The 13,393-nt window shown below is 36.4% G+C and overlaps 1 protein-coding gene across 1 annotated transcript; it reads left to right on the forward strand.

Moving 5' to 3' along the window:
- Positions 1-1,788: 1,788 nt before the first annotated feature.
- Positions 1,789-9,642, forward strand: LOC117972478 (adhesion G-protein coupled receptor F3-like). The gene is made up of 5 exons (XM_034921566.2): positions 1,789-3,987; positions 4,116-4,157; positions 8,538-8,561; positions 8,673-8,738; positions 9,252-9,642. Exons 1-4 carry the CDS (start codon positions 2,629-2,631, stop codon positions 8,718-8,720), a joined length of 1,473 nt encoding a protein of 490 aa, XP_034777457.2. The 5' UTR covers positions 1,789-2,628; the 3' UTR covers positions 8,721-8,738; positions 9,252-9,642.
- The last annotated feature ends 3,751 nt before the right edge of the window (positions 9,643-13,393 follow it).

Raw genomic sequence — 13,393 nt, forward strand, 5'->3', positions numbered from 1 at the left:
TTCACACACCCTAGTCTCTGTAAGTAACCTTGGATAAAGGTGTCTGCTAAATAAACAAATAATAATTACCAACCCATATATCAACAGTACAAGGCCCATCCCAATCATTACCCCTGGACTTGCCTGTTTCCAGTGCAAAATACTGCATGGTCGTGCCACGCAATTCCTGGAGAGGTGACCAGCCTCATGGCACCGGTAATAGACCGAGGGAAAGGGTGCCCACGAAGCCTGTGTGTCCCGCTGCCAGCTTGGCAGTGGGGAGGGGGCCGCTCGAGGTTGCCCTCGGCTTCCATTGATGTGGAGCGAGGCCAACCGTTGGGTGTCAAGGAGGTGTCAGTCCGTGGGTGAAGGGTGCTTGCTGATGAGGGGGCTGATGTCCTTGGGCCCACCATCCTGGGTCTGCTGGAGAGAGGAGCTGGTGTTGCAGGCAGCGGAGAGGTGGGCTGGAAGTCCTCGTATTCTTTGGCCAATCGGACCGTGCCCTCCAGCATGGTAGGGCGATGTCTGCTGACCCAGTTTTGGGTTTCCAGCCCCAACACCTGCACGAACTGTTCAATGGCAATCAGTTTGATTATTTCTTCTGTTGTGCTGGGGCAGAGCTACCGGGTCAGCTGATCCACCAGCTGATGCACCACCACGCAGGGCCTGACTCCTGAGGGTAGCTGATATTCCCGGAATCGGCAACGGTGTATCTCCATCGTGATATTGAGTCGCTGGAATATGGCCTGCTTCATGCGGTCGTACTTCAGGGCAACCTTGTGTGTTAGGTCCTGGTAGGCCACCTGGGCCTCCCCAATCAGATTGGGGCCCAACTGGGTAGCATATAATACTCCCGAGGCCATTGGGCTGCAGTTGATTGCCTCTCGAAAGCCAACAAACAGGCATCGGAATCATCCTCCATCGACATCTTCACCGCCCGTACCTTCGGTAGTGGCACTGCTGGTTCGACTGCCTGTTCCCTCCTCTGATTAGCCGCCAGGAACATGGTATTCATCTGCTCCATCATGGCTGCAATTCCCTCCCGATGTCTCTGCTCCTGTGCCTTAAATATCGCTGCCACTGTACCCGGGTCCATCTTTATATCCCTCTTCTGAACACCAAGTGTGGCAGGATGTGAGTGGTGTAGTGAAACAAGTGAATGTCCAGACAGTGTTGTTCTCAAAAATATGTGTTTATTTTTTCTAAACTAAATAATAAGCTGCCCCTCTACCAGCTGTGGTATCAGGGGGTACACTACAGGTTACAATCCTAAACGCAAATGTACACCCCAAAACCACAATCCTCCACGCACGAAAATGTGCGGGACGTGATGCGTGTCTGTGCTGTGCAGTGAGGGTATTGTGCAGGGGTTCATGCTGGCTCCATGGCAGCAGCTTCTCTCTCCTCAATCCTCTGCTGCAACACATAAACAGACAACAGCAAAACAAAGCTCCGGCTATCAATCCTGTTTAAGCATAAGGGGGTGTACTCACATAGCTGCATCCCCTTTGTACTACCAAACTCCTCCCTGCAATCAGCCCGGCACCATGGTTTATCCAATCACTGCCTGCCCCGTAGCTGATCGTAATGGAGTAGTTCAGAACATTTGCAGCTATGTGTTTCCCCAAATATGGCCAACTTCCGGTTTCCGCCTACCATCGAGTCCGACCGTCTATGAGGAAGCATACCACCCACTTTACATAGTGTCCTTTTTGGTTGGGAAGGAATTACAGCTCAAATTCCTCCTCTCTCTGTCACAGGCTGTTAAGAAGAAGAAACAATGTGGCGGTGAAATGCAGGATTTGTATTAAAGCTACAATCTACCACAAAAATGTTCAGTTGTATACAAAAAAAGAATATTTCTTCATTGTTTACCCATCTGTGTAATCTGCGTTATTAGACCTTACCTTTTCAGGGTGTGTGCGTTTTCTAAAGGATAAAGTATTACTCAACAGGCTGTTTGGTTTACAACAAGCTATAAGCTCTGTTGTAGGGAAGAAGTTGCTGTCAGTGTTATGGAGGAGCCTTCTTAATCTGTTGGTTAAACAGCTGTATAATGTTATCTTTTTTTTTTAAATGGTAATCACTGTACCATTATATCACATATCATGTGATATAATGGTATGGCATGATTCTTTTTTTTTTTAATCCAAAATGCCTCTCATAGTTAGCAAATCTGAGGTAATACTGTTTTTATAAAATCAAATATCAGAATATACCTATATATACAGTGCCTATAGAAAGTATACACCCCCTTGAACATTTTTCACATTTTGTTGTGTCAGTGCCTCAGAGTTTCATGCATTTAAATGAGGATTTTTTTTCACTTATCTACACACCATACTCCACACTGTTTAGGGGAAAAAAGTTTTTATTGAGAAAAAAATAATATATTAAAAACACAAAACTGAAAGAAAAAATGAAAAATGAAAAAAAGCGATTTTAATGCATTTTAATTCAAGGCTATAAGGCAACAAAAGGTGAAAATTCTGAAAGGAGGTGTAGACTTCATATACGCACTGTATGTCTATATCACCTGCTGTACTTTATTATATACATGTTACATGTATAAATAACTAGTTCATTTTGATTTAATACAAATAATCTCTTTGTTGGTTGTGCAATGGCTAACTATCATTTTCTTACCTCATGCAGAACTATGTTGGTAACGCAAACAATCTCATGGAACCTTCTCTGGCAGACAAATGGAAAGGATCTACTGATGAAACTTGTCTTAAAGCTTCTGACTTCCTTCAGTCTATCGAAAACTTTACAAAGCTGACATATGCAAACAATGGATCATTTTATAAAAATTTTACCAATGTTGAGTTGAAAGGAACTCCTATACTAGCAGATAATGAAGCAAAAATAAACTCCTCAAGTGCATCTGTCAAAATGAACTTTAAAAAAACCTCTCCAAACGCCACAATTTCTATCTTAACGTATTTTTCGTTAAATTCAATTTTACCCCAAAATACTATTGAAGACTTTGGTGTTAACAGCAAAATTCAATCCATCACAATAGTAGATGCAAAACCACAAACAGTAGAAATTACATTTCAATTGGAAAATGAAACAATTTCAAAATATAAGATGATGTGTGTTTACTGGGATTTCAAAGCAAATGATGGAAAAGGAGGATGGTCTGGTGAAGGCTGCAAATGGGACAGACAAAATTCAAACTCAACCACCTCATCTTGTGTTTGTGACCACTTGACATCTTTCTCTGTGCTAATGTCAAAATTTCCTATCAGTTTACCTTGGCTTGACAAAATTGGTTATGTTGGCGTGGGTGTGTCCATTTGTTCCCTCATTCTCTGTCTCATAATTGAATTTTTAGTATGGAATTCAGTAGTTAAGTCAAACATCTCTCATTTTCGACACACAGCCCTGGTTAACATTTCTGTGTCTTTGCTTATTGCAGACTGCTGCTTTTTGTCTGCTTCTTTCCAAGGTGGTAAAGATGATGAAGTCTGTTTACCTCTAGCAATGGCCATGCATGTTTCTTTCTTAGCGATGTTCTTTTGGATGCTCTGTCAAAGCATAATGCTCCTTCACCAAATGATTTTCCTCTTCCAACAACTGAGAAAGAAAATTTACCTATCTTTTTCATTTGTTCTTGGCTACTTAGGCCCAATATGCATTGTGATTGGAACATACATGGTAAATCCTGATAAATACCACAATAAAGATTCCTGCTGGCTAACGTATGAAGGGGGGATGAAGGGATCCATTTTAGCTTTTGTTCTACCTGTTGGAATCATTGTTATCATCAATACTTTTACTTTGGTTGTGGTCATTTCCAAGCTATTGAGACCATCAGTATCAGAAGGAGATAAAGCAGATGACAAGGAAGCTGTGAAAAGTATAATGAAAGCAGTTATTATCCTGACTCCAGTATTTGGATTAACATGGGCCCTGGGATTCCTTACTCTTATATTTGACCTACCTGAGACGTTTGGAGCTATGGCAGTTCACTACTTATTTTCTATATTGAACTCATTCCAGGTATGCAAAAATTATTTAATATGTTGATTCTGTTTTACATTTTCAAAATTCATAAATGTGTAACTACCTGTTAAGCCAATACTAAACTAACAAGTATACTAACATATTTGTATTATTATTATTTAAAGGGCCTGCTTATTTTGATAACTGGATGCTTTACAGAGAAAAAGGTGTGTATGAGCAGTATTTAAATTTTCAGTCTGTTTCAGTTTGATCAGTGAACTCCTGAGTAAGATATCAGTTTGAAATCACGGTTGGGGGAGATTTGTGTTACTATGGCCCCTTCCCCCAAGTTTCAAGGTTACGTTTTCCTTAATTGGTCCGACTTAAAGAAATGGTCTTCATACAGTTTTAGTGTGAATTGGACACTTACTTACGGTAGCCTTGAAGTGCAAAACACAAGTACAAATCGAAAAACACAAATACCCAAAAAAAAAAAACACAAATACAAATCAAAATCACATACAAATCAAAATCACAAATACAAATCAAAAACCACATACAAATCAAAATCACAAATACAAATCAAAACCACATACAAATCAAAATCACAAATACAAATCAAAAACCACATACAAATCAAAATCACAAATACAAATCAAAACCACATACAAATCAAAACCACATACAAATCAAAATCACAAATACAAATCAAAACCACATACAAATCAAAATCACAAATACAAATCAAAACCACATACAAATCAAAACCACATACAAATCAAAATCACAAATACAAATCAAAACCACATACAAATCAAAACCACATACAAATCAAAATCACAAATACAAATCAAAACCACATACAAATCAAAATCACAAATACAAATCAAAATCACAAATACAAATCAAAAACCACATACAAATCAAAATCACAAATACAAATCAAAAACCACATACAAATCAAAATCACAAATACAAATCAAAACCACATACAAATCAAAATCACAAATACAAATCAAAACCACATACAAATCAAAACCACATACAAATCAAAATCACAAATACAAATCAAAACCACATACAAATCAAAATCACAAATACAAATTGAAAAACACAAATACAAATAAAAAAAACAAAATACAAATAAAAAACAACATAACTACAAATTGAAAAACACAAATACAAAAAGCCCGCAACACAACAGAAGTAATTTCACAACAAAAATACATCGCGATTATGGCCACTCCCCCAGTTTTGCAGAGAGAGAAGGTTTTTTTTTCAGTGCGAAAAATAGATTACTTTTAAAAAGTGAATTACTGTATACAGAGAACTTGGAATTAAAGAATGGAAAAATTAATGCTTTAGAAGGCGATAATATTGTAGAGTTGTATGTGGGTGTTTAATAGAGAACCCGACGATGCTGTTTGGTCCTTGAAATGCTTTGCTGGTTTATTTAAATCAGATCTGAAAAAACAAGAACAGTCACCATTTTCTTTTTCTTTACTGCTCTCTCTCCAGTCTCAGCTTAACAATCCCTGCGTCAATCACACAGGCATGGCAAGTCAAACATCGCTCAACCTATACCCCAAACATTTCCCATGACAATTCTTACTATATTGTGGATGAGGAAGCAAAAATCTAAATTTCACCGCCACCAAAAAATTAAATAAAACAAGGCAACATATTAAATTATTCCCACAGGAGCCACTCTGCTCAGCAAAGTAAACACACTGGCAACTTCAAATGCAGTTTGATAAGCAATACAAAGACAGTTTAACCATGAATATTGCTGTTTAATATTCTTTATCAATTCTTTCTTCATCAGCGTAAATGCCAACATTCAGATAACAAGCTCATTATTATTAGTAGTCGTAGACGTCGTAGTAGTGTTGTTATTGTTGTTGCAAACTTTAAATAACCAGTAGACTATAAATATATAACCTGCTTCAATATTTGACATAGTTGCATTAATTTATCCGTAGAAATACTGCATTAAAATTACCTTTTTTTTTAAACGAAATAGGTAGTTTTTCCGTGATAGTATGTTATTGTATTATAAAGAATATAAGGTATGCTATTTTTTCTGTCGTAAAAGCATCTGTTAACTGAACATTTTGTAATAATTCTGTATTACAAAATGCATCAATAGACTATGACTATTACATCTTATGCTGATATTTCAACACCTGTTAAACCATCTTTCTGTCCATGCTTTTTTTACATTTTAAACCCATATATCTTGTACTTTGTTTTACAATAGGCATGCTTAAAATGTAATTTGTCCTGCAAAGCTATAATGTCATTTAAATGTTTAAAATGTAATTGTGCTTAATTTTTATAGAGAGAGGTGCTGGGGCAAAACCACTGACAATACCGTTCTTAAGAATCTTACAAGTTTATTTGAAAGTGTGTGTGTACTACTAGTGTTATAAGTTGGTTGGCCATCGTATATTTCTGTCAGTGTTATAATTGGTATCGCAACGATAAATATCATGTTTACCATAAATGAGTTTGTGTACAGTAATTGGGGATAAAAACTACTATTTTAGTTTAACACATTTTTTTGTAGCTCAAAAAATTCTGGCTTCAATGTCTATGAATTTCTAGCTTCCCCTAATATATACACCATTGGTATTGGTTAACATTTCCACAATTATGGCCGTGTGAACGATGAACTTTATAGTATTGTACATAGTATTTACCCAAACATTGATTAAATAAAAACAACAACTGAGAAGTGCACGTATATTTAAATCATCAATACGCTGTGACCCAGAAGTAAACTTTGATCTTCAAGTGTTGAACCTCAATGTTATTGTGTAAAACACTTATGATGCTTTTAGAAAACAACTAGAAATTCACAGGCATTGATGCCAAACTTTTTTGAGCTATAAAATCGGTAAAAAATAATTTTTAATTGAAACATCGGTACAAATCGGGGGTATACACTAGCAGTATACACACTTTACATGAAAGATTAAAGAATATGATGTGTAGCAGTTCTGGTTTCTGATTAAAAATGTCCCTGGCATGTATGATGAAGCAGAATCTGTGCAAGTCGAAGCCACATTTTCCCAAGTTAGCTGGTATTTTGCGAATGTTTGGACAATCGCTGTGCTGACGGAAATAGTATCTACAGAAGGTATGAACATGACATCAGCACAAAACAAGCCAGGTTTATTCACCTTGAAATCATAAAAAGAAAAGAAAATGGACAGAACTGGGTGGTGCAATCCATCGGGAGACGCATCAAAAATCACACTGGACATTTCCACCAATGCGTTCCATAAGTTTACCAACGAAAGCATCACCATTTTCTGTCAAATATGTACGATTAAGATTGTCAGTGTTAGGCAGTGTTTTACTACAGACAGCACTGTTGCACAAAGTCACCAATAGTACATACCTCTCTGCAATAAACAGTGGCTGTCCAGCAAAGAACTGTTCTGTCAAATCATTGCGCTCTGTTTTTATTAAAGTGTGTGTAAAAGCCGCATAATTGGATTGCTTGTCTCTCAGTTCACTTTCTTGTTTTAGTTTTAATGTGTCGTTTATTTTTCAGTATGTTCTTTTATTCTGTCAGCGCGAACATGTACCTCAATGCAGCAGTATTTGCAGCGCTGTGCATCCTCTGCCTCACCTGAGCCTTCTGCTATTTTCCTTTTGGTATACTTCAAAACATTATTTTTCTTTTGAATATTCATAAACTGATTTACGTTTTCTCCCCATTCCTCATCCACTAAAAATATTATATTTTGGTGTAATTATTTCAGTTTAGTTTTTGATCAAGCTAGCAGTTGCCCAGCAATTGCCACAATAATCAGACTTTGATTGGCCAACATAATCAGGTGATAGTGTGTTTGTGAAGTGACAGAGAACCACTTTGAACGTTATTTGATAACTCTGTCTAAACGTCTGCTGTATCCTAGGATACAGCTGCTTATTACAATGGTGTTTTAATCAAAATAATGTGTATTTCCTAGCAAATTGTACCGGGAAAATATTGAATGATAGACAAAAAAAATGTCCAGTTAAAAAAAAAAAAAACAACCATGTAATCTTTCGGTAAATTTTGGAATAAACCGGAAACGCAGAACACTAGGATAGGTTTTTGTGGTCGTCGGTCAAGCTTCAGGAGATGGTGGTGTTGTATAGAGGCAATCCTTGTATGGAGATTTCTCCTTTTTGACACAATGTACATAATGGCTGAAGAAGCAAACATAACCGCAGCCATCACCAATGAATATATATATATATATATATATATATATATATATATATATATTCACACTTCACACTCCAGACCTTCTCCCTGTCTTTTGTATTTGTTTTTCTCCTCACTCCTCTGATTCCTGCTTCCAATCACCCTCTATATAGTGCATGCGATTGCACCCTGTCGCATCGCACGGAAATCGCATAGTATCGTGGCCTTAAGGAAAAACAGCAGATATCGATACAGAACACACACACAATATGATATTAACTAAACTATGGTGCCTTGAAAATGGAATTGCCAATATATGACATAGTGGTTAACCACTGTTACTACTTTTTTGTTCTGAAATAGCAGGTCACTGTTTAATTTTCTCTTTTATGTCTGAGCATAGGTGCGAGAAGCCCTCTTGAAACGGGTGAGTGGATCTTTTTTTAACTGCTTCCTAATTCTAGCATGACCTTTTAACAGTTTTCAAACGTATACATTATTTTACAACATACCTTCTTTCTTTCTTTCTACATTTCAGTACTCTCCACAGTCCAAGAGTGAAACCTCAAATTCTGTAAAGAAGTGAAGAAAGTAACGGTGACAGGTTTGTCATTTTTCTGTCCCTTGCATATCATTTGAACACTAAAGATTTTCATAGGCCCTCTTTATGCTATACTTTTTATAATTCCTCTTCTAGACCAAAGAAAAAGCAACCATTTAATTGAAGAATTAGTACACTTCCAAAAGGAATATGTGTTTGTATTTCACATGATAGATTTCTGCCCTTTTGTTACAGCACTAGTACAATTAGTAAATTAAATGTAAACAGTTACATTACAATAATTAATTGTAAAGTGTCTTAATATCCTGCTATTTACCAGTAGACTTCTACCTATATGACCTTTTTCTATAGAATACACATGTGCAAAAAAGAAAAAACTGTTTAATTGGGTGATTGGCAAAAGAGAGAACCTGTACATTCATACTTTACACTGTCAAGTTTTTAAAAAGTTTTTAAAGTGCAGGAGTGGTTTAGGTTGGGTCCTAATACTAAGGATAATTGTTTGTTTGTTTGTTTGTTTGTTTGTCTGTTTGTTTGTTTTTTGTTTTTTTCTAGATTGGAAATTGGAAGAACCTGGAATGCAATCTCGGGCCCTCTTCACAAGGATATTCAAATCAAATAAGTCAATTGTTTATTATTAAAATAAAGGTTGATATGAATTAAGCTGTTCTAGCCTGTTTTAAAAAAGCAAACAGCAGTCTAGAATAGTGATGTATGCTGCAAATGTGCTGTAGTCATTGTTGCTACCTTGTTTAGAAACTTTTTTTATGCATTAGAAAAGCACCCATTCTGGCACTTGTAAACAAAACAAAAACTCTTACTTGTTTCAATTGATTTTCAGTTCAAACTCATTAGTAATTACACACTATTTGCCATACAGGCAACACTTTATAATACAGGTACATTAACTACAATGTAACTAGAGTGTATTTAGTAAGTAAATTATGTGTAGTTACAGATAAAATACTATTATCGAATATGTAATTACACCACAAACTTACTTACAGTTAACTACGTGTAGTTTGGCTTAGTTACATGTAGTGTGGCTTAGTTACATTACACCTTCAAGTAAAATGTGACATTTTGTGACCTTAATGATTACATGTTTTTTTTATTGTAATTAACATGGTTTATAATATAACTAAACTGTTCTTGTTATAACATGGTATTAGTGAGTCACTCCACAATACTGTACACTTCCAAAGGAGTAACAATCATTAGATTATTCTTTACATAAGAGGAGAAACCAATATTTAGATGGCAACACATTGTCCATATAATTTCAATATAGAATCAGGTGCTCACATCACAAAACAGAAGGGGTAATGTATGCAGTGAATAAAGCTGAGATTCAGTGTTACACACACAGAGCAGACCACAAATCTAAACAAACAGAAGTCCCGAAGTTACAACTTCACTGATGCAATGTACAACTGGTTTCTAATTTTGTGAGGTAAGAATGATTAAAATCCAATTCAGTATGCTTCGTAAGGATATACAATTATCATTATGCTTGTTTTTTTTATATAGAAAGATGTCTAATTCGTAATGTTGGTTAGATGTATACACACAAGCAGCAGTTTCTACAACAGTGCTTTTGGCAAAGCCACAGAACAAGGTATTCCAGAATATTTAGCGAAAGGTTTTTCTAGCACAGTGCTGTATTTTGCACATGGGAAACATCATTTTTTGGTGTCTTTCTAATATTCCTCATGTTACTCCGGATGTGTTGTGTTCCAAGCACAAGATTTTTGTGCATTTATGCTAATTGGTGTGCTTACACCATGTTAATAGATGTATTGGGCTGGTAAAAAAAATGTAATGTAATTACATGTAAATAGGAACTCGTGATAATCATGTTGTTACACTGTAACAAAGGATCACTAAGACACACTGCATGTAACTAAGCCAAACTACATGTAGTTAACTGTAAGTAAGCTTGTCGTGTAATTACATCTTCAATAATAGTATGTTATCTGTAACTACACATAATTTACTTACTAAATACACTCTTGTTACAGTGTAGTTACAGTGTAGTTAATGTACCTGTATTAGAAAGTGTTGCCACAATACATTTACACAAAAATAAAACTTATTCATGTGCAGGGCTCCTGCCCTACCACAGTCAGGCAATTAAGAAAAATAATAACTGAATATTTAAGCAACAAAACCCAAAACCACTTAGAATGATTACATTCATTATAAAACCTAACATATAGCAATGTAAATTATCAAAAGAAATGACATTTTCATATGTCCTCTTTTCTGTTTTTTTTTTGTAAGGAGCACAATCTCTTTATATAATAATTGATGAATCATTAATTTTGGAACATTATTTTATTAAATATTCTATTTTTAGTTCTTTATTATAAAAACTGTCAGAATAATTATATTCTTCAATGTAAAGCTAAATGTGTGAAATAATATGTAATGATTTGTAATGTGTACCTTAATTATAACTCAGTTTCAATGTGTCTCATTTTATTTTCAACTTTTTTGGTTTACTTTTTTATCTATACATATTTAGTAAATAATTGTAGTAATATTAGCGATAGCTATTGAGTTGTGGGAATACTTCGATCTTGTACCTAGAAATGTATATTTAAAACAAGTAACTGTTTTAGAAATAATTCCTGAAATAAAGATATTTGATTATTAAGGTTACAATTGTATTATTGGATTATGTTATAACAAACTTGGGTGGCGTGGTCTTTCCTAGATAGAGCCCCAAGAAAACCAGGAAAGCCTCCAAGCACCGACTATACAGTAAATAAACTCTGCATATACTGTACTACACAGCTCTACCAGCACAACCACTCCAGCCCCACACACGCCCATCTAAGAACTAACCCACCTGTATAAATGAAGCTCTTGAATATATTCTTTCTAAATACTGTAGGTCAGTTACAGTTTGGTGATTAAACATGAATATCTTACATACAAATACCTTGTTGTCCTTCAAAGATAATGTACCAGAAAACTATATACTATCTATATTACACAAGAGAACATTTATTGAATCATTTAGAGGAAAAAAGGACCACTCCTTTGATGGGAATGTAAATTGCGACATCCATAGGACAACAGTATATATTTGCTCTTGGGTTGACTTTTCATAATGTAGAAAAATAAATACCATAAACGGGGAGGTATAGAATCCCCGAGGTTGGAGATCCAGGGTCTGTTAGTTTAAATTACTCAATGCATCTTTACAAAGCAACTTCTTGTATTTGGATCATCCTCTGACCTCGACTTCAGCATCTGGCTTCGATTCCCCTCTTTTTCCTCGTGACCTCTAAAAGCCAACCCTTGCCGTGCCAGAAACCACACTGTGCTTACAATCTTCAGCAGGCAAGATCTTGCCTCCTGTTGCTGTGACGCCAAAGCACTTGAGCTGGGTGTCTACTGGTCTTGCTGCCTGAGCATGAGTTGTCACCGCTACCTTATGTGATTGACAGTCCAGGAGGCTGTGTGGACCAGTGGTTAAAGAAAAGGGCTTGTAACCAGGAGCTCCCTGGTTCAAATCCCACCTCAGCCACTGACTCATTGTGTGACCCTGAGCAAGTCACTTAACCTCCTTGTGCTCCGTCTTTCAGGTGAGACGTAATTGTAAGTGACTCTGCAGCTGATGCATAGTTTACACACCCTAGTCTCTGTAAGTTGACTTGGATAAAAGCGTCTGCTAAATAAACAAATAATAATAATAATCAGCATGCTTTGCAAACCTCTCTAGGGCTTTTTTCCAATTTCTAAATCCTGAGGATACAAACGCAGGGTCTGCATTTTTGGCGAGCGGTGACTTTTTTCCTCTGAAAGCTTTTGTGCAATAAAAGCATAACCCCTCTTTCAAACAAGGGCTGTAGTGGAGCCAGGAAAAATCTCTGAACCATTTGTCCTGAAAATGAAGTCCTATTTGTCAACTTTTGGTCTATAATAAACCTTGGGTTTGGCTGATGTGGGATATTTCCAAGTGCATCTCTTTCCGACCCTCCTAACTCTGTGGCTTCTGCCTCATATGCCTCTGTGCTGGGCAGATGTTGATGTTCAGCTGATAATTCTCTCCTCATCACAGCCTCCCTGCCTGCATATTCTCTCTCTCTCTCTCTCTCTCTCTTTCTAGGTGGCATTGCTGCTCACACCTGCCTGCTGCTGCACCTCCTACAATAAACATGACAGCAAAAAATACCAAACTCAGGTACCACAGTAAACCCCTTAACACCTCTTTCTAAATCCCCTAAGAAATAGGGATTCTTACTTTACAGATAGGCATGTAAAATTGAATAAATAGTAGTAGTAGTAATAATAATATAATTAAGAATTCAACAAACAATTCAATCAACACTTACACTGCACTGCTTTGCTTGGAAAAAAAAGCCTTTTGTCCATTTTTTTGCTCTTTGCTGCTTTTGACATTGTTGGTAACTTCTGTAAACCAAAAATACACATTTAATTCGTTGTTTTACACTAACAGTACAGACAACCACTTTCTACAATTAGACCCTCATGTCCACACATATATTATTTAAGATTTACAGTAGTGAAATCATGGACATAATTTATCTAACTGTATTTTAAAACCAGACATCTAGATCGCTAGAGGGATGATTCTTGCTTCTCTTTCCTTAGCTGCCAGTGACCAACTGCCTGTCTGTGTTTCAAACACTCCACTCAAGCTGCGCCAAGACTGAGGCAGCTGC

This window comes from Acipenser ruthenus, chromosome 6 (genome assembly GCF_902713425.1).
Source record: "Acipenser ruthenus chromosome 6, fAciRut3.2 maternal haplotype, whole genome shotgun sequence".
Taxonomy (NCBI): Eukaryota; Metazoa; Chordata; class Actinopteri; order Acipenseriformes; family Acipenseridae; genus Acipenser; species Acipenser ruthenus.